Source organism: Ascaphus truei, chromosome 3 (genome assembly GCF_040206685.1).
Source record: "Ascaphus truei isolate aAscTru1 chromosome 3, aAscTru1.hap1, whole genome shotgun sequence".
In the NCBI taxonomy this organism is placed as follows: domain Eukaryota; kingdom Metazoa; phylum Chordata; class Amphibia; order Anura; family Ascaphidae; genus Ascaphus; species Ascaphus truei.
Window position 1 is genome coordinate 119153355 of NC_134485.1, and position 20126 is coordinate 119173480.

General features: G+C 45.2%; 1 protein-coding gene across 1 annotated transcript in view; it reads right to left on the reverse strand.

Moving 5' to 3' along the window:
* Nucleotides 1–19833, reverse strand: part of DPT (dermatopontin) — a 67736-nt gene extending 47903 nt beyond the window's left edge. The window contains exon 1 of the mRNA XM_075589413.1: nt 19425–19833. Coding sequence (XP_075445528.1) covers nt 19425–19813 — 389 coding nt within the window. The 5' untranslated portion in view covers nt 19814–19833. The remainder of the gene's footprint in view (nt 1–19424) is intronic.
* Between the last annotated feature and the right edge of the window lie 293 nt (nt 19834–20126).

Consider the following 20126-nt stretch of genomic DNA (forward strand, 5'->3'; position numbering starts at 1 on the left):
GCGCCCCGGACGCGGAAGCTGTGATCGCAGCGGCCATTTTTTTTTTTAAATCGCGATCCTGGTATAATGTGGTCATATCGGGTGGACCCTGAGGACTGCGTTATAACGGGGTTCAGCAGTATATATATATATAAGAAACAAACTGTGTGAGTAGGTTTACTGGCCATGCGCTTCTTTAATCCAGACTGTATTTAACATCTGTGTAATACAGCAGGCATAGTTTATAGAAATCCATGTTGGAAATAATAAGCAAAACGTATCACGAGTGCTCATTTGCTTGTCATTACCCAGAATCCCTGGCTCCAGTGGAAGCATTGTATGCTAAGAGATAATGGGGAAAACCAGGTTTGTGGACCTGTCTGAGATATGTGAATTTGCTCATAGGTGGTATTTTTATTTGCTATACACAGCAAGATGGGAGGTTTTTGCCACTTTTGTACTCGCCATAATTTACTTTGCGTCTTGCTTCTATATGGTTTTTTTCATTGTCATTATTTGCTATCCTTTTGTAACTTTAGTAATTGTCATTGTATTTGCTACTAGATGTGTATTTTCGCTTTCGACATCAATAACCTAAACCTAACTGTTTCTTTTAATACACAAGCAATATTAATTAAATACTGCATTTGTTTTGGAAGTAATTGATCCATACCGAGAGGAGTTTGAGTCTGAGCTGACCCTTACTGAGTTTGCAGCTTTCAGACGAGACCGCAAGACACCTCTGAGGACAAGCATTCACACAGGGTCGTGTGAGTGGCAATTTATCTTATTATAGTCTATCTATCTCACCCCCCATACCTTGACAAGGGAGAGGGTAGAACTGCGTTTTATTGATATTCGCCCACCTCCCCTGTGTACCCCATCTTCTTCCTTTGCACTGATTCTCGCTGTGTATGTGCATATCTATTCCGAGGAGGAAATCACCCAATACCAGCAAGCAGCAGGGATGTTGAAGTGGAAGACGACACGCCGGAACACACTACAGAAGATTCAAAGATACCTCTATATACAGTAACAGCGCTCACACAGGGCCGTGTGAGTGATATTTTAATTTACTTTTGTTTTCCACTTTATCCCTTCAGTTCAGCAGCAGCTGTGATGCTTTGACTGGGGTCTGACCCCTTGAGCACCAGGCGCAGCATTTGTATTCACACAACTATTTGGTGCGTTTACGCTGATGTCATTGTGTTCTCTTTCCCACAGGAGGTATTCTACTCCGTATCTTTGTCCATACTGTGCTCCCCAAATGCCTTTTTTTTTTTTTTTTTCATTGTTATTATTTGCTATACTTTTGTAACTTTAGTAATTGTCATTATTTTTGTCACTAGATATGTATTTTCCCTTTTGACTTCAATAACCTAAACCTAACCGTTTCTTGTAATACACAAGCAACAGTAATTAAATACTGCATTTGTCGCGGAAGTAATTGATCTCAGTTTACCTTGGTAAATTTGTTCTTTCAATCCCTAAAGTAAGAGCTGGTTTATTCCAAACAATGCTCTTTTGTGATAACTTTAAATGAAATCAAGTTTTCTTACATAGTTTATTAAAGTTAGTGAAACACGTGAGAATCTGAGACGCATATACTTTGGAAGGAATTTCATTTCCTTTGGCCTCTCCACTAAGTCCCTGTTGTCCTTATTCTTCTAATTGTTTCTCCAGCAGAGTATGATAGGGAATAATAAAGGAAATATTTGTTTGACATGCTCCCTATTCCCATTCACAGTTGTTTTAAAAAATAGTATGTTTGATGGAATTATGTTTACATTTGGATTTAATACAGTTTACATTTAAGGAAATAAATTACTTTTTAGGTTGTTTATAATATTTTGCTGTCAGCTTTCAAGTGAAAGAGAAAATCTGAGGCTTAGCAGCATTAAACAAATCTGGGTCTGGTTGTTCAACATATTTATTTGGTTGTCAAGGCCGATAAGCATCATTGGGCCAGGTCCACAGAATTCTGTTGTCAGGGATCCAAATGGTCCATTAATAAAAAAAATTGAAAATGGATGTAAGTTTCCCTGAACATAATGGCGATCCATAGAGCTAATTATATGAAAAAAACAATGGCTCTTATGGCTCTCATTAGAATATGGCAAATGCAGCGGTAGCAAGCTAACGCTGGGATTAGACACCCGCAGCTAGGTGCCAGTACTGCTGGCTCAAGTTAACCATATTCTTTTTTTTTTTTTTTAAATCGCTTTATTTGTATTTTCACATAATATCCATTTTAACAAATACATTGCCAAGTATAAGTAAGGCTTTGGTCCCGCTGCGGCCGGCGGCGCGCGTGGCTGCGGTCCACCAGCTGCCTGCCTCCGGTCTGGATGTCCCCACTGGCTCCTTCCGGCGTGGCTGACTGCGTGCTGTGACGCGTCAGCAAGCCGGAGCTACAAGGAGCTTGTGGTTTCGGCGAGTGCCGCGTCACGTGACACGCAAGGCAGCAAATCCGATTCCCCCGCCTCTGCTCCGATCCCCCCCCCTTCTGATTCTCCCCTCTGCTTCGATCAACCCCCCTGCTCTGATGAACACCCCTGCTCCGATCCCCCTTTCCGATTCCCCTCCTGCTCTGATCCCCCTGCCTGTGTGTGTGTGAGTGCCTGTGAGCCTGTGAGTGCCTGTGAGCCTGTGAGTGTGTGAGGGTGCCTGTATGTGTGAGGGTGCCTTTGTGTGTGAGGGTGCCGAGGATCTGAGGGGGCCGAGGGGCCTGAAGGTGCCGAGGGGCTGAGGGGCCGCTGCAGTGCTGTGCTGTGGGGCTGTCTTGCCCTCTCACGTTATGGCTGGCCCCCCCCACTCGTTTTGGCCACGCCCCCCCCCCGCGCCAAAAAAAATCACTGCAGACCGCAGATCGCGGTGCAGTGAATTGCACGCGCCGCCGGCAAGCACGGCGGCTGTGCGGGCGCGTGCAGCGGGGCCTTAGCCTAACTCTTAACACAGATTAATGGTATTCTACATTTGGATCTACAAAATTATAATGGAGAGATACATCTTAATAACAAGAAGCAGAAAACAGAAAATAAAGAACAAGCGAATATATAAACCAGGGGGGATGGGGAAGGGTGAAGGGGTTTAGAGGGAGGGGGAGAGGGGGGGTTAGAGGGAGGGGGGGTCACCACATTTCGCAATCATAACGGCTTCAGTACAACATATCAATATAGTTATTTATCTTGCTCTTATTACTTCTAACATTTAATTTGAGAAAGAAACCCAAAGATCTACCATACCCCTCAGCTCTTACATATATATCCCTATTATAGAAAGGGATCCCAGACTCTCCAGAATGCAATCATAGAGTCCTCGAGATAGCTTGTTAAATTCTCCATCAACATAACATTGGGTATTTGTTCCCTGACATTTCTGTATGTGGGCGAATTGGTCTGCGTCCAGCATCTGGCAACCAGACAGCTGCACTAAGAATATGTCCTATTCATTTTGAGTCAATTTCGTTCACACCGTCTAATGGTTTACTTAACAGTAAAAAAACATTGGTAACTTGATATCTCGAACCCTGTAATATTCAAAATGAGCCTAAATATATTCTCCCACAGTGGTTGGATTTTGGGGCAGTCCAGACAGATGTGAGACTCTGTCTGCAACCTCTCTAACACAGTGGAGAGATATTTGGATCTATTAAGTTTAATTTAATTGGTGTTTTGTACCATCTGTACAGAAGTTTATAGGAGTTTTATTTTATTAAAATGCAGGTGGAACTTTTGGCCACCGCCTCCCAGATATCCCGCCAGTCCCCCAGTCGAGTTTCTCCCCTAGTCCTCCCCCAGCATATATCTATCCTTGTCCTGGGGGCCTAGTGCCGGGGAGCACAATCTTTTTTCCCTGCGCCCCCCTGCCGGCTGTTTCCCTCTCACCACCGCCTCCCCCCCACCCACCTTGGCTCCGGCTTCAGTGTCGGCTAATCATATCTTGCCTTGTCAGAGGTATGTGGTGTCCTCCCTCTTTGTCTACCTCTCAGTCCTTCTGACCTCTTGGGGATCCGCCATCGTGTCACAGTTGTGGTAGCCGATGTTGGCTTTTTGAAGAAGCGGGAGGCTTCCTGAGCGGTCCCTCTGTGTGCTTTTGACGTCATCGCTCATGTATAGGATGGGTTGGCTGCCAGACTCTAGTTCACCGTTGGAGTTATTTTTACATTTGAGTGTTTAGTGTTCCCAGGTTCTGGGTTTTGCGGCGGTAGTAGGCGGTGCTCCACTACATTGCGGTCATCACCAGTGTGTTGTGTTGTACCCTCCAGCTTGTTTTTTGTTGGCAGATCTTTGCTCTTTTATATGAGGGGTTTAATACATAATACTTATGTAGCCCTCTTACCCCCACCCTAAGTGAGATTGAGGTGGGTAGGTGTATCTGACTACTTATCAGTGTGGTGCTGTACCTGTTTGGCAACCAGAAGGGCTGAGCTTCCGCCACGGGGAAGCTGGGGTGAATTACTCTTACTACTATATGGTGCAGCGCCTCCACCTGCGATGGCTACCAGCAGAGCGGGAGTTGTTCCTCGCAGGACACATACAAATGAACACATAAACTGGATGTAAAATAGCAACGGTCTTTACTATATGCAGAATGTAACTTAACACATACATCAGCAATACACAACAAGATATATGAACCACCCTCTGCCACTAGCTGGCAACTATAACCTTGCCCCTAATTGGGCTATAACCTCCTTAGCCCCTAACTGGGCTATACCTTTACACCCCCTTCCCAACCCCGTGTCCAAAGAGTCCAAGCCCACCCAAGTGTGTGAACAGGCCTGTCACATGTGAGGAGCAAGTTAAAGTTGGTGCACGGGTGGAAGGTTGTAAATACCTGCCCAGGTGTCTCTACACCTGGGTGTCTTCGCAAAGGATCTACCAGTGCTGATCTGTACCTCCGTGTGGATGGTGTCCAGCTAATGTCCCACCATAAGGACAGTCTCTGTATCAGCAACACAGCTTACAGGAACATGCAGCAACACTATCACTGGTCCCTGCACTAGGAACTGCACAGGGTCTCTCTCTCTCCATACACTAATGAACTGCACAGGGTCTCTCTCTCTCCATACACTAATGAACTGCACAGGATCTGTCACTATGTCCCCGCCTAGCACACAGCTGAAGGGGCACAGGGTCCTTACCTAAGGGCCTGTCCCAATGAACACCAACCCTCACTAGTGGGGAGTCAGGGCCTCAACTCTAGCCCGGGGATTTCTGGCCTAGGGCAGAAGCTCGCAGCTCTCTGCCCCCCTTCTTTCCCCCTCTGTGTCCTCAGCCTGACTGAACAATCCCTGTCTGCACACAACATTGTATCTTCTTTGCAGCATGAGAATCTGTCAGCCTAAGGGCTCGTTCAGGGAGGCAGCTGAGGACTCGGAGGGGGGGCGTGCGGGAGGCAGTGCTGGGAGTTTGCTGGCGACATGTGATTATCCCCCAGCTGCCTTTTCAGCGTTGGGGAGGGGGCGGGGCTACAGGCTGCAGGGTAAAGTATCCAAGCTGCAGCCATGAAATCATTCTGAAGAATGATTTCATTGGCTGCCTTGGTCCCTGTGACGCGGCTTCAGCTCCAAGAAACGAAATTTTCGTTTACTGAGCTGTCGTCAGCGGCAACGCCTGGCTTCGGAGGCAGGGCAGTAGCTACCTTGAAAACAAGTATTCAAATTGAATACTTTGTTTCTCACTGCAGCAAGCACGTCAGCACGCCCTCCCTCCGAAGCCAGCACCCTGAACGAGGCCTTAGTGGCTGTCTTGTCTGCATGTGACAGGGATCATAGGGCATTCCCCAGAGGCTGCTGGGAGATGTAGTCCACTCAGGACCTCTTTCCTATGGGGACCGCGCCTGTGTGAAGATGTAATGGCCGCCGCTACGCTTAACTGCGTCTGCGCAACCTCCCAGAGCTCATGCACACTTGTAATGGCCACCGCTACCCTTGCCAACCTCTGCGCATTGCGCGAACCTCGCGCCACAACCAAGAAGGCGGCGCCCATCGGGAGAAGTCGCCGTCCCCTTCCCCCACTGTCACAGGGGTAAGACAGGGGGCAAAGGAAAATCAGGGATACCGGGAGTGACCCCCTTACACTTAGATTTTATTTTCTCCAATTTATAGTGTGTCTTGTGGGGGGAGATGTGAGATGTAAAGGCTCCTCTGCTCTCTAACACAGGGGTGCGCAAACTGGGGGGCGGGAGATTGTGCTGGGGGGGGGGGGGGGGTGCAGGCGGTTGCAGAGGCCCCATGCTCTGTCCCATGGCATTTAAATTAAATGCCCGGGATCACATGAGGCCTCTGCAACTCTTTACTTACCCAGATTCAGACACTCTGTGATGCGTCACCATGGCAACGGGCGTCAAAGGACGCAGCGGGGTCATGAGACTTGACGCGTGTGATACCTAGGTGCTATCAGGTAGCCTCAATGGCACTCAATGGATACCAGAAACAAAATATTGGACATACCCCATCGTAGTAGACAGGCACCATCTTCAGGTCAATGGGCCCAATGGAACCAATCTCTCCAAAGGGGCTACTATGGCTTCTAAGCGGTTAATACAGGCCTGCAAAACTCCAGTCCTCGAGGGCCATAAACAGGACAGGTTTTCAGGATAGCCCTACTTCAGCACAGCTGGCTCAATTAGTGGCTCAGTCATACTGAGCCACTAATTTTGCCAGCTGTGCTGAAGAAGGGATATCCTGAAAACCTGGCCTGTTTGCGGCCCTCGAGGACTGTAGTTGTGCAGGCCTGCGCTAATACATAGATCTTGCTTGAATTTATTGACCTAGCCCAGGGTATTCACTTTGGCTTCCTCTATTGCCCTAGCAATATAGAAATTCAAACTGGGGCGACTTATGCACCTTGGACAAGGACCACAAATGTGCTACGACCTGGCATAAGGTAAAGCAGGGGTGCGCAAAGTGGGGGGATATTCGGGGGCGGCAGTTACAGCGGCCCCGAGCTTCCCTGAAGGCAGTTAAATTAAATGCTGTGGACCGCGCGAGCTCTGTAAATTTCCTTACCTTGGTGTTGGGCAACACATCGCCATGGCAACCTGACTTCAAATGACGCCGCGGGGTCATGTGACGGCACGTTGCCATTGTAAATTGAGGTCACATGATCCCGCTGTGTCATTTGACTCTGGAGCCAAGCCAGGAGGGGGCAGGTGGGTGGGGGGCGGGGGGGGGAGAGCAGACAGGGGGGTGCAGGGGGAAACGTTTGCGCTCCCCTGAGGTAATGGAAGCACCTATTGCTAAGTTCAGATGTGACCAAATATGCATTATTTCCCGCATTAACTTTGACGGCCTACTGTGGATATATGTTGAGGTGTTCCACACCTCTTTTCAATTTCATTAACACTAATAGCCGTTACAGTTAATGGCAGGCCATCTGAGCCATAAGATGGACCTTACCGCTAATATATAATCATTAAAATAATTAGTAATCTAAAATAATAACTGACAAATTTAAAATAATTTAAAAATATAGGTTAAACACCGATAACTCCTCTAATTCCGGTGCTAAATATTGTTTCAGATTAGACACTGGAAAGTGTACAGCTTAAATCACAGACATCAATGGTAGCAGAGGACCTAATATGCTTTGCAGGAGAGGAGTTATGCTGGTGCTGAGCGGATGGAAGAGTAACATCGGCACACTGCGACTCTGGAAGTAGGGCTGTTGGCCATGCACTCTTCTGCACAGGAGCCCTGATCATATGTAATGTTTATATGTCGATTATATTGGTATACGTCCAGAGGCAGACTTACATTTCTGCCGCTTGCAGGCTCGGGAACACCCCTCTACCCTGGCATATTGACGTCCTGACGTCACGGTGTCATGCAATGCCATGTTGTCATGGCAATGACGTGATGTTGCGACGTAATTTAACGTCTGGTCGCCATGACGACGCAATGCTACAGGAGGATGCCGCTCAGGAAAAGGTAAGGCTTTATCACACACATACACACGCACATTTTCTCCCCAAAAATGTACCGCTCCCCCAAAAAGTCCTGCTCTAGGCAATAGCCTACTCAGCCTAATGGGAAGTCTGCCACTGTATACGTTTATGTAGTAAATGTGTGGTTATCTGCTCTGGTGTCTTCTGTCATATCATTGCATTTTTTAATGCATGACTGAGATGAAGATTCTCCCTAACATTTTGTTAATTTTATAACCTGCAGCTCTGTGTTACCTCTGGGCTCTCATCCTCTGTTATTTATACAGTTAAGTCCCCAAAAATGTATAATTATATCCCCCTCGATATTCAATATTCACCACCACTTCCTGGACCTTAGTTTCTTCCTTCATATTGTTCGTCGATGCTTCTGCTTCCACTAAAGTTCTCACTGCATTTTATAGTGTTATAGTTTGAAGGCTGCTTATTTCCCCAAATCATTATACTTTTCCACCTCCATAATTGTTATATTATAGCCATCATTACATACACCCCGTACATACTAGTTTAGCACAAAGGGCTTTGCTAATATGTTTAGTCTTCTCCCAACTATTGGCAGCTGATCATAGCTTCTCCCAACTATTGGCAGCTGATCTCCCAACTACTGGCAGACTGAGCCCCTCTGTTTCTCTCTGTGGAACATTATGTTGCATTGTCTCCCTTCCCCAGCTGTGCACATTTGACCCTTCGGCACAATGCTCCTCACGCTCAGGACATTGGGCCCGCTAGCATATTCTTCCCTGCCACTTCTCTCAGCACATTGGATTTGTCATAAACCTATTCCCTGTGTCCCAGTTATCATGTTGGCAGGCTTGCTTCTGGGTCTCCTGTTGGTCCCACCTCTTTTCTTTAAACCTGAGGAGTCTCTACTCATTTTATTTATCATCATGGTAAATTGTCTGATTTTCCCTTGAGTTTAATTGAGCATGTGCAATTTGTTGAATCAAGTGGGAAATTACAATTTTGAGATTAACGGGGCTACTAGCTATTACTACAATGTAATTACTACCACTGGTCTGGGTTCATGTCTTAAGCAGAGAGACCCATGCTGAAACTCTGGAGGGAGAGAAGACCAAAGGTCTGTTTGTATTGGAACTATTGCTCTTTTGCAGCCTGCACTTGAACTATCCTTGCTGGTTAAGATTAACTTCATTAGATGGGTGCAAAGAAATGCCCCACCTTTCAGTGATATAAAATTCTCAATATATCTTTTCTCAATTTATTTAGAGACAAATAGCAAACATCTTGTACAGCCTTCTTGACCCCATTCCGTCCCATCTCCTAAAACCTCTTGCTCCTACTATAATCCCTACGCTCACACACATTTTTTAACTCCTCCCTCTACTCTGGTACCTTTCTCTCCTCCTTCAAACAATGCACAGTTATACCATAACTCAAAAACAGCAAGCTTGACCCTACCTGTCGTTCTAACTATAGACCTGTCTCCCTCCTGCCTTTTGCCTCTAAACTCCTTGAACGTCTTGTATTCTCTCGCTTGCTCCACTTTCTCAACACCTATTCTCTTTTAGACCCTCTACAATCTGGCTTCCGCACTGCTCACTCCACTGAAACAGCCCTCACTAAAATAACTAATGACCTCCATGCTGCCAAAGATAGAAGTGATTACACTGTGCTCATATTACTCGACCTCTCTGCAGCACTTAACACCGTGGACCACCCTCTTCTCCTTCACATTCTCAATAGTCTTGGTATTCGGAACAAAGCTCTACCCTGAATCTCCTCTTACCTCTCCCATCGTACTTTCAGTGTCTCTTCTGCCAACACCTCCTCCATCGATCTCTCTGTGGGGGTACCCCAAGGTTCTGTCCTGGGACCTTTTCTCTTTTCTCTGTACACACTTTCTCTAGGTGACCTAATCACATCTCTTGGGTCACCTCTATGCTGACGACGCACAAATTTACTTTTCAATCTCTGACCTTACACCTGCTGTACAGAAGCAAAAAAAAGACCAGGACTGGCCCCTAGGTATAGATGGTGTCACAGTCAAACAGAAAAGACAATGGGATGGTACCACCCTCTGGTAACTGGGAAAACTGTATGATGTACCCACAAATAACAGATAGGATAAATATATGAAATATACCCACTCAACCTAGGCAAAAGGAAAGTCTTCGTTTCCCTTGGAACGTGATGGATGGATGTGGTAAGGGAGCGGGAAATCATATATGTGAAAAGAAGAAAAATGGAAAAAATAATACAGCATTGTATGGCACAATACGCAGTTTATGAGCAATAATTCGCACACATTATAGTCACATGTAAAACAGTGAGTTAGAGCATGTCACACTTAAAGTGTACAGGAACAGTGGTCCCACGTAGAGGAACCTCTGAATATCAGGATAGGAGGATGGGTTCCGGGGCTTCCAGTGCGGGCGTGCAGGAAGAGGAGATCTGAAATTAGAGGACAGAGAAGTAGCAGTACGAGAATGTTGGCGTTCAGCCCGCCTCTCCAGAAGTCTCTGATCCACCCGAACGCAGAGAGCGATCAGTGGTCCCACGTAGAGGAACCTCTGAATATCAGGATGGGAGGATATGGTGCACTATAGCAGGAAATGGAGAAACACCATAGCGCAGACTGTATAACAATTTAATTACAATAAAAAGCACTTCACAAGTGCACACTTACAATAAAGCAGTGAATAGCAAGCAATGGTAAACAGAGAGGTTCAGGCAAGATACAATCTCACCCCTCCTTCTTCTCCGTAAAGTTCGCTTGGTGGGAGTAGGGACGCTGCGCCACAGGTGTTCCTGATTGTGGCCGCAAGAAACACCAAACCGCTGGGCGTCTTTTCCGCCATGTTTTGCTCGCCACAGGTGTTCCTGATTGCGGCCGCAAGAAACACCAAACCTCTGGGCGTCTTTTCCTCCATGTTGTTGCTCACCACAGGTGTTCCTGATTGCGGCCACAAGAAACACCAAACCGCTGGGCGTCTTTTCCTCCATGTTGTTGCTCCATATCTGCCTCAATTCGACGCTTTTCGCTAGAGAACTAGCTTCGTCAGGAATCAGGAGCACCTGTGGCGCAGCGTCCCTACTCCCACCAAGCACAACTTACAGAGAAGAAGGAGCAGTGAGATTGTTTCTTGCCTGAACCTCTCTGTTTACCATTGCTTGCTATTCACTGCTTTATTGTAAGTGTGCACTTGTGAAGTACTTTATATTGTAATTAAATTGTTATACAGTCTGTGCTATGGTGTTTCTCCATTTCCTGCTATAGTGCACCATATCCTCCCATCCTGATATTCAGAGGTTCCTCTACGTGGGACCACTGATCGCTCTCTGCGTTCGGGTGGATCAGAGACTTCTGGAGAGGCGGGCTGAACGCCAACATTCTCGTACTGCTACTTCTCTGTCCTCTAATTTCAGATCTCCTCTTCCTGCACGCCCGCACTGGAAGCCCCGGAACCCATGCAACTGGGCACACTTCACCTCCCTTCTACGGAGCGATTATGTCGGAGGAATGAAGGGCTGTGCTTCTATTGTGGTTCTCCTGGGCATATGCTACCACGCTGTACTTCGAAGCCGGGAGATTCCAACGCCCAAGTGAGGTATGGGGGAGTCTCACTGGGTACCATCTCTGCTTCTTCTCTTCCCTCACAGCATCTCCCTAAACGTCTCCTATTGTCGGTGCTCCTTAAGCACGCAAATATCCAGACCCCTGCTAAGGCCTTCCTTGATTCCGGTTCCGGAGGAAATTTCATAAACCAGGCGTTTGCTACTCAGCATGACATTCCTCTCCGGGAGAAGGCCTTTCCAGTCGGATTAGAGGCGATTGATGGTCGACCCCTGCAGCCAGCCTTTATTACCTTGGAGACACTTCCTCTTGAACTCTCTATGGATGATGGACATTCGGAAATTATCTCTTTTGATGTCATTCTTTCTCCTTCGGTTCATATCATCCTGGGCTTGCCTTGGCTGCAATTACACAATCCCATCATCAATTGGACGGCCGAGGTTCATGTTCTATGGAGATCCTCTCAAGTAGGAGTGTCTGCTCCATCCACAGCGGTATTGGCCGTCCTGGAGACCACGTCCCCACAAGACGTCTCCCTTCCGGACGTCTATTCGGAGTTCCTGGATGTCTTCAGTAAGGCCAAATCTGAGGAGCTTCCCCCTCATCGCCCTTTCGACTGTCCGATAGACTTAATTCCGGGTTCTCCATTTCCCAAAGCCAGGTCTTATCCGTTGTCTTTGCCTGAGTCTGAGGCCATGTCCCAGTATATCTCAGAAAACCTTGCTAAGGGCTTCATCCGGAAATCTAGTTCTCCCACTGGAGCAGGATTCTTTTTTGTAAAGAAGAAGGATGGGACGCTTCGCCCCTGCATCGATTTCCGTGGCTTGAACAAAATTACCATAAAAAATCGTTATCCTTTGCCGCTTATTCGGAGCTCTTCGATAGACTGCAAGGCGCGACCATTTTCTCCAAACGACCTAAGAGGAGCATACAACCTGATTCGCATCCGCAGAGGAGATGAATAGAAGACCGCGTTCAACACGCGCAGTGGTCATTATGTGTACCTGGTGATGCCGTTTGGGTTGTGCAATGCCCCTGCAGTCTTCCAAGACTTTATGAACGAGGTTTTTTGTGACCTATTGAACTCTTGTGTAATTATCTACTTGGATGATATCCTCATTTTTTCTAAGACTCTCGAAGAACACATTCTTCATACCAAGATGGTGCTCTCTCGTTTACGGGCCAACAAACTCTATGCCAAGATGGAGAAGTGTGTCTTTCATCAATCTTCTACTACCTTCCTGGGGTACATTGTCTCGGATCAAAGCTTCACCATGGATCCGGAGAAGCTCAATTCCGTACTCGAATGGCCTCAACCTAACTCCTTAAAAGCGATTCAGCGTTTCCTCGGCTTCGCAAACTATTACAGGAAGTTCATCACTGGCTTTTCTACTTTGGTGGCACCCATCACGGCCCTTACCAAAAAGGGGGCCGATCCGTCCTCATGGCCATTGGAAGCCACCCGGGCCTGTGAATCTCTTAAAAGAGCCTTCGCTCAGCTCCGATCCTGCGACATCCCGTCCCCACCCTCCCCTTTTACTTTGGAAGTTGATGCCTCCGACGTAGGAGCTGGTGCGGTTCTCTCTCATAGGACTACTCCCGAAGACAAATTACACCCTTGTGGGTTTTTTCTAAAAAAAATTATTCTGCAGAAAGAAATTACGACGTGGGGAATAGGGAATTGTTAGCCATCAAGATGGCTTTACAAAAGTGGAGACATCTCCTGGAAGGAACCAAAGAACCCATTTCCATTCTGACGGACCACAAGAATCTATCCTACATTGAAGGCGCTCGTCGCCTTGGTCTTCGTCAAGCTCGTTGGGACCTGTTCTTTTCTAGGTTTAATTTCACCATCTCATATTCCTGGAACTAAGAATATCAAAGTGGATGCACTTTCCCGCCAGTTTATCACTGAGGAGAAGTCTCAAGATATCCCGAAGAATATTCTACCCCCCAGTTGTTTATTGCTGCCGCTTCTTTTGACATTCTAGAATCCCAGACTCAGGTTCCCGAATATAGTATACCCGCGTCCAGCGCATCCTTACCTTTTTCTCAGGCCATTCAGGCTCCCGGTGGCATTCCCCGCTCCTGGCTGCTTTCCCTGCACCTCCTGCCCACGCGCGTCAGCCCTACGGGTGCGCGCACCCAAGCCACCATTGGTTGGCGCCTGACTCCGCCTCCGCTGGTGCGGCACACGCTCCTTGCATGTCGCTACTCGGGTCCCGTCAGCTCCGCCTCCCCGCTTCTCCCTCCTTACCTGACCCTTCCCCTGTCCGTCCCTCTGCTCCTCCCCTTCTTCTCTCTGCTCCGGGATCCTCCGGTGCACCTTCCCCATGCTCCGCCTCCTCAGACGTCAGACACATGCCCGGCACGCCCCTTCCCCATCTGCCTTGCCTCTCAGGTCCTCCTTCCTTTTCTGTCCCTTACCTTGTCCGTCCCTCCGTTCCTCCCCTTTCTCTGACCACTCCCTTTGCCTCTAGCAACTCTCCTCTATCTGGGCCTTATCTTGCTCACTCCTCTGTTCCTCCCCTCACTCCCATTGGTTTCAAACTTCCTCACTCTGCTCTCCTATTAGGTTCCTCTTCAGCCCATTCCTCCGTCACTCCCCTTTCTCTGATTGGTCCCAGGCCCCTATATAATCCCTCTTCTCCATTTCCTCTTTGCTCTGCATAGCTTCTGTACCTTGGTGTTGTCTGCTGTTGCCTGGCCTCTCTTGTCTTTTCAGTGCTGCTCCTGTCCCTGGAATCTTTGCTGACCTCCCTGGATTTGATCCTTGCTTTGAACTCTACTACGCTGCTCACTGGAACCCTTTGGACCTTGCTTTGGACTTCTACGCTGCAGACTTCTACAACCCTTGGACACGGCACACGGACAAACTACTATGCTGCCCTCTCCAATACACGACCCTTGGCATACGAACTTAACCCTTCTACGCCGGAGCTGTCAAGTACAGTATCATTTACATTCTTGTTACCCGGACCACCTATGCTACTACCACTCTCCGGCTGTGCCCCCGTTTGCTGCTAGGTGTGTGGTTTTACCCTTTCCACATCAGTCCCGGCGTCTCGTCTGGCTTGTGGGCAGGCTGAGCGTTACAACAGTGCTGTACTATTTTTTCCATTTTTCTTCTTTTCACATATATGATTTCCCGCTCTCTTACCACATCCATCCACCTGCTGTACAGACCAAAGTTTCTGAATGTCTCTGGGCTATATCATCCTGGATGGCCCTCCGTCGACTTAAACTTAACATGGCAAACACAGTGCCCCTCATACTTCCTCCCAAACCTGGCCCTACTACCACCTTCCACATTACTGTTGGAAGTACTATCATTCACCCAGTAGCCCAAGCACGCTGCCTAGGGTTTACACTCAACTCCTCTCTCACATTCTCCTCTCACATTCAAAATGTTTTTAAAACCTGTAATTTTTCCTCTGCAATATTACAAAGATACGCACTTTCCTCTGTTGCTCGACTGCTAAAACTCTGACTCAGGCCCTCATTCTCTCCCGTCTCAATTACTGTAACCTCGTGCTGTCCGGCGTTCCTGCCTCTCACCTGTCTCACCTACAATCTATCCTAGACGCTGCTGCCAGAATCACTATAATCTTTTCTAAATCTGTCTCAGAGTCTCCCCTGCTGAAATCACTCTCCTGGCTTCCTATCAAATCCCGCATCTCGCACTCATCCTCCTCACTTTTAAAGCTTTACACTCTTCTGCCCCTCCTTACATCTCAGCCCTAATTTCTCACTATGGACCATCCCGACTCTTGCGTTCTGCTCAAGGATGTCTTCTCTCTATACCCTTTGTATCTAAAGCCCTCTCCCACCTTAAACCTTTCTCACTGACTGCCCCACACCTTCCCCTCAATACCCAACTAGAACCCTCTCTATCCACCTTTAAGACCCATCTTAAGACACACTTGCTTAAAGAAGAATATGAATAGCACTGTGGCTAATACTATACACATGATACATAAACCTTGGCCCCCTTCAGACGCACTTACCGGAATGCCTACTGTCTCTGTACGTTCTTCCTACCTACCAATTAGATTGCAAGCTCTTCAGAGCAGGGACTCCTTTTCCTAAATGTTACTTTTATGTCTGAAGCACTTATTCCCATGACCTGTTATTTGTAATGTATATGATTGTCACATTACTACTGTGAAGCGCTATGTACATTAATGGCGCTATACATACATACAGCATAATTTCAGTCAGTTACATCAGGTTTTCAGGCATCCATATAGAATTTGGTTATTGAGTGGAGAATTCTCATCTCAGTATATGTTAAATAATTCTTCTTCAACTTGGTGATAATGATTCTGAATCCCATACTGTACATCCAAGTGCAATCTTTAGCCACTTTCCTTAACCAGTGTTAACATAGCAATCACTTGTTTTTCTCACCGGTCAGCCAAGTGTCCTTAGTCAATCATAAACGTTAGAACAATGTTTCTTCATTTAACAATATTTACTTTGATTTACAAAACTCTCTTGTTCTGTCACTAAGCAACAATAGGATTAAATGTGTTCCTAATCCTTAAAACCGATATCCATTTACTAATAAACTGTTTCTAACTATCCTTACATTCCAAACTCATGAGCCTATGTATACTATTCAACTCAACAGACATTAAATATACCAAGTTTTATATAAAATGAAAATTAATAAAACAAGATAGATTCTTGAGTCACATACAGTAGAACATTTCTACACCTGCCTATCTTCAGACTGATTTTTGCCATCTTATCTTTGCAGAGGCCTTTAATAATTTTCCAATATAATTTCTAACTTAATACTTTATTCCTTATTTTAACCAGTTACAGGCTTAATAAATACCGTATGTATTTAGACAATATAGCATCTATTATTCAGGCTGGAAAAATCCCTTTTCAAGGATTTATGTTTTTGTTAACCGTATGCTGAAGATAAGCTCTGTTTTGTTTCAACTTTTTGAGGCTAAATAAAAAGCCTGTATTCAGACAACGCACGGGTCGTTGCATTGTCCCTGCAACATATGGTGAAATTACAGCACCTCTAACAGACCTCACATAAAAATGTGCCCCTACACAAGTGGTATGGTCTAGAGAGTGACAGAGAGCCTTTGAGGAGGTAAAAGGTGTATATCAGAGGGTCCCGTCCTTAAAAGCCTAGATTTTAATCTTCTTGTGCATACCAATGCATCAGAGATAGAACTGGGGGCAGTTCTAGCACAACAGTTTGAGGCAGTAGAACAGCCAATCCTTTTCCTGAGTAGGAAATTGTTCTTGAGGGAAAAAAAACGACTCCATAATTGAAAAGGAATGCCCCACAGTGAAGTGGGCTATTGAGGCCTTAAGGCATTTCCTGGTGAGAGTTCATTTTACCCTGGTGATGGATCCCGCACCACTAAAGTGGATGGTTGGGTTTCAGCTATGTGGGGCATAGGGTCTCAAGGTGTCCAGTATTGAACCGGACTGTCATCTATTTAGGCACTCTGTCCAGTAAAAAATGAGAGGTGATACTGGACATGTATGTGTCCTGTATTAACTATCTGGATATAGTGACCATTGAGATTTCCCCCGAGCAGGGCTGTTGCTAGGGGGCTCGGCAGCTTCTTCCATCCTGGTTGGCTGTTGCTGGGTAATACAGCCAATAAGGAGGTGTCAGGAACCTGAGGTGGTGCCAAGGAGAGGAGCAAACAGCATGGAGCGGAGTGTGTGTGTCTCGCACCTTTCACCAATATGTCCCACATTTTTGGAGAAGGCACCTGGCAACCCTAGTGGGGCACCAGCCACACACAAACATGGGAGGAATGTGACAGGGTGGATTCCCTATCTGATTGGTATGCATAGGAGACCTACTGTATGTTTAAAGGTTGAGCACAGTACTGTGCAGGTTAAATCTCATTCTGAGAACAGGCTGACTTGATTAGCCCACTCACCTGACTTGTTAGAGTGTCTTAAAAGTCTGTAGCTCTCAGTGCTCTGGATTCCTTTCTGAACCAGAGAGACCCATGCTAACATTCTGGAGGAAGAGAAGACCAAAGGCCGGTTCATATTGGATCTATTGCTCTTTTGTATCTTGCTGTGAAAATGTTAAATCCCTTATCAAGGACTTATGTTTTTGTTAACCGTTTATATGCTGAAAATAGGATCCGTTTTGTTCCACCTTTTTTTAAACACTTACCTTAACCGAGCTTAGTGAATATGGTCTGCATATCATCTAGGCTCATTTGCATATCATTTAAACAGGTGTAAAACCGATCTAACATGGCATTACTCAGTTTAGTGAATACGTGTTACAATTACAATGACAGGTTAATGTAATGTTAAATAGGCTAACGGCGCTCACTGAAGCTGGCTATTACATAGATTGACACAACTCTGTTAAAAGCTCTAAGGCACACAAAAATACACACAACCATGATCCGTAAATAAATAGTAGTGTTGAATTATTCCCTTATCTTTAAATTAAGAATGTTTCCCAATGTACTGTAGATCTTCTGACAAGTTTAAAAGATCAGTAACAAATCATAAGTTAGGGAGGTGTGGAAACCTTTCCTTACTGAGGATACAAATTTGTTCTTTTTGATAGCCCCCTGATTTAGGCGATGATATATATTACCAGCAATATGGCATTTATCCATGACAGGGCCATATGGCATCTTTCAAGGATTAATACATACAGGTTATAGGTAAGAATTGTTCATGTTTTTTTTTGTTTTTTTTTACATGAATTATAAAAGAAGAGCAGCTTATCTCTTGAAGTTTATCTTTTAAGGCCATTGTAGCTGACACAGCAATGGAAAGAAGAAAATTACCAGCATTTACTTTCTTGACCTTACAGCACTTTGGAATACTGTATATCTTTTTCCCCTCAAGACTTTTAGGTGTTCTACTAAACCTGACTAAGTATTTCAACAGCATTGTCTACATTTTTATTATAATTAGAAACATGTTTAAAAGTTGATATTTTTCAATGCAATCTCTTTTTAATGAGAAACCTTGAGACTTTGAATGGTCCCATATTAATACAAGTTATACAAATTAGAGTTTAAGGGACTGAAGCCTACAACGGAGCACACATAAGCAGACAACTAAAATACTCCTTTAATGACTAATTGATATTTATATCATGTTAGTAATATACTGTTATTGTATTGTATGCTTATGATCATATGGTCAACAGTTGCACCATTTAAAAAATAAAATATGTGAATCAATAAAATGTGCGTTATGTACCATATTAGGTAGTTCTGATCTTACAGAAACTCTGGATTCTGTAATATCATTTGGAGGTGTGTCTATCTCCTAACTAGTGACCTTTCTTTGATCAGTATAGGGCCTCTTATGCAGCAGGGTGCACAGCACAGTGTATACGGTATGAAAAGAAGACCAAGGCTACAGCCCCGGTGTCGGCGCTAGAATTTTACTGTCTTCAAAAAAATGTGGTCACGCAAAGTGGCGGCCAAGGCAGAAAGAGGGCCCGGCCCCATTGAGGGGCGGTTCTTGTCCCTGCAGTGCATGCCATAGCGTGCACTGCAGCAGGCACCGGAGACCTAGCCCAAGCCTGGTTCCCAGCTAAAGAAAGAGAGAAGCATGGGAACACTGTACTCACATGAAAGTGAATGGCTTGTAAGAACTTTTAAACCAACTAAACATTAAATATAAGACGATACACCTTGCTTATTTTAAAAAGTCTAATCTCCATCTGCAGTATTCAGCAGAAAAAGACTTGCTAAATATGTAAAATTTTTGAAAAAAGGTTTAAACATGTTTTTTATATTATCTATAGACGTCATGATAAAAGTCCACTTCCATCAGTGTTGTTTAAAACATTATTTCCGTTCAGCTAAAAAGCATATTTTTTCATTTTATTTATTCCGATTGACCATCTATTAAAACGTGGCAACATCTAATAACAATAGCTAAGTTAAATAGTTTTAAACAAAAAGTCATAATAAAAATATCTTACCATTCCATTCCAGCTCTATTAATTTCTTCCCACCAACATTCTGTTGGTTCCCCAAGGCTCTGAGGGGTGGGCATACATCCGTAGTTCCATTGCCTGTCCGAGCCTTCTTTTTTGCTAAATGTGCTCCGTATTGCAACTATTACCTGCCCATGGGGGCATTGGAAATTAAATCCCTGTCTAAAAAGATTGACCCACTGATCATCATAGGAATAGTCATGATCTGAGTAATAGTGGTCATGTTGTGCCCAAGTCACAGCCACAAGCTGCAGAAATAAGCCAAAAAGCAACAACATCATCTTGCCTTTGCTTCTGGCACAAATTATAGAACTCAGTCGCTGTTCTTGCTCTTTTTTATTCCTTTTAACATTTGGTTTCCAGATGTTCAGCATCTTGAGCCAACTGCAGTGTCACTGCTTAGCAAAAAAAAAAAAAAAAAAACGAAGACGCAATGGTATGTTTGAATTTTAAGGTGGAGAATATATAGGGAATACACCTTTTCTTTTATATACTGTAAGCGTAAGATTCTAGTTTCATGTAGATTTTTCCATAAAAAGTAAAATCATTACTTTGCAGCCATCTTTTATTTTCTTTCAAATTATCATATTAACTGAGTAGCACCAGCATAATTGTAATGCTCAATACTGCACTCATTGTTTACAATGGTTAAATAAAGAAATGTATAATTATGCAAATAAAATCAAT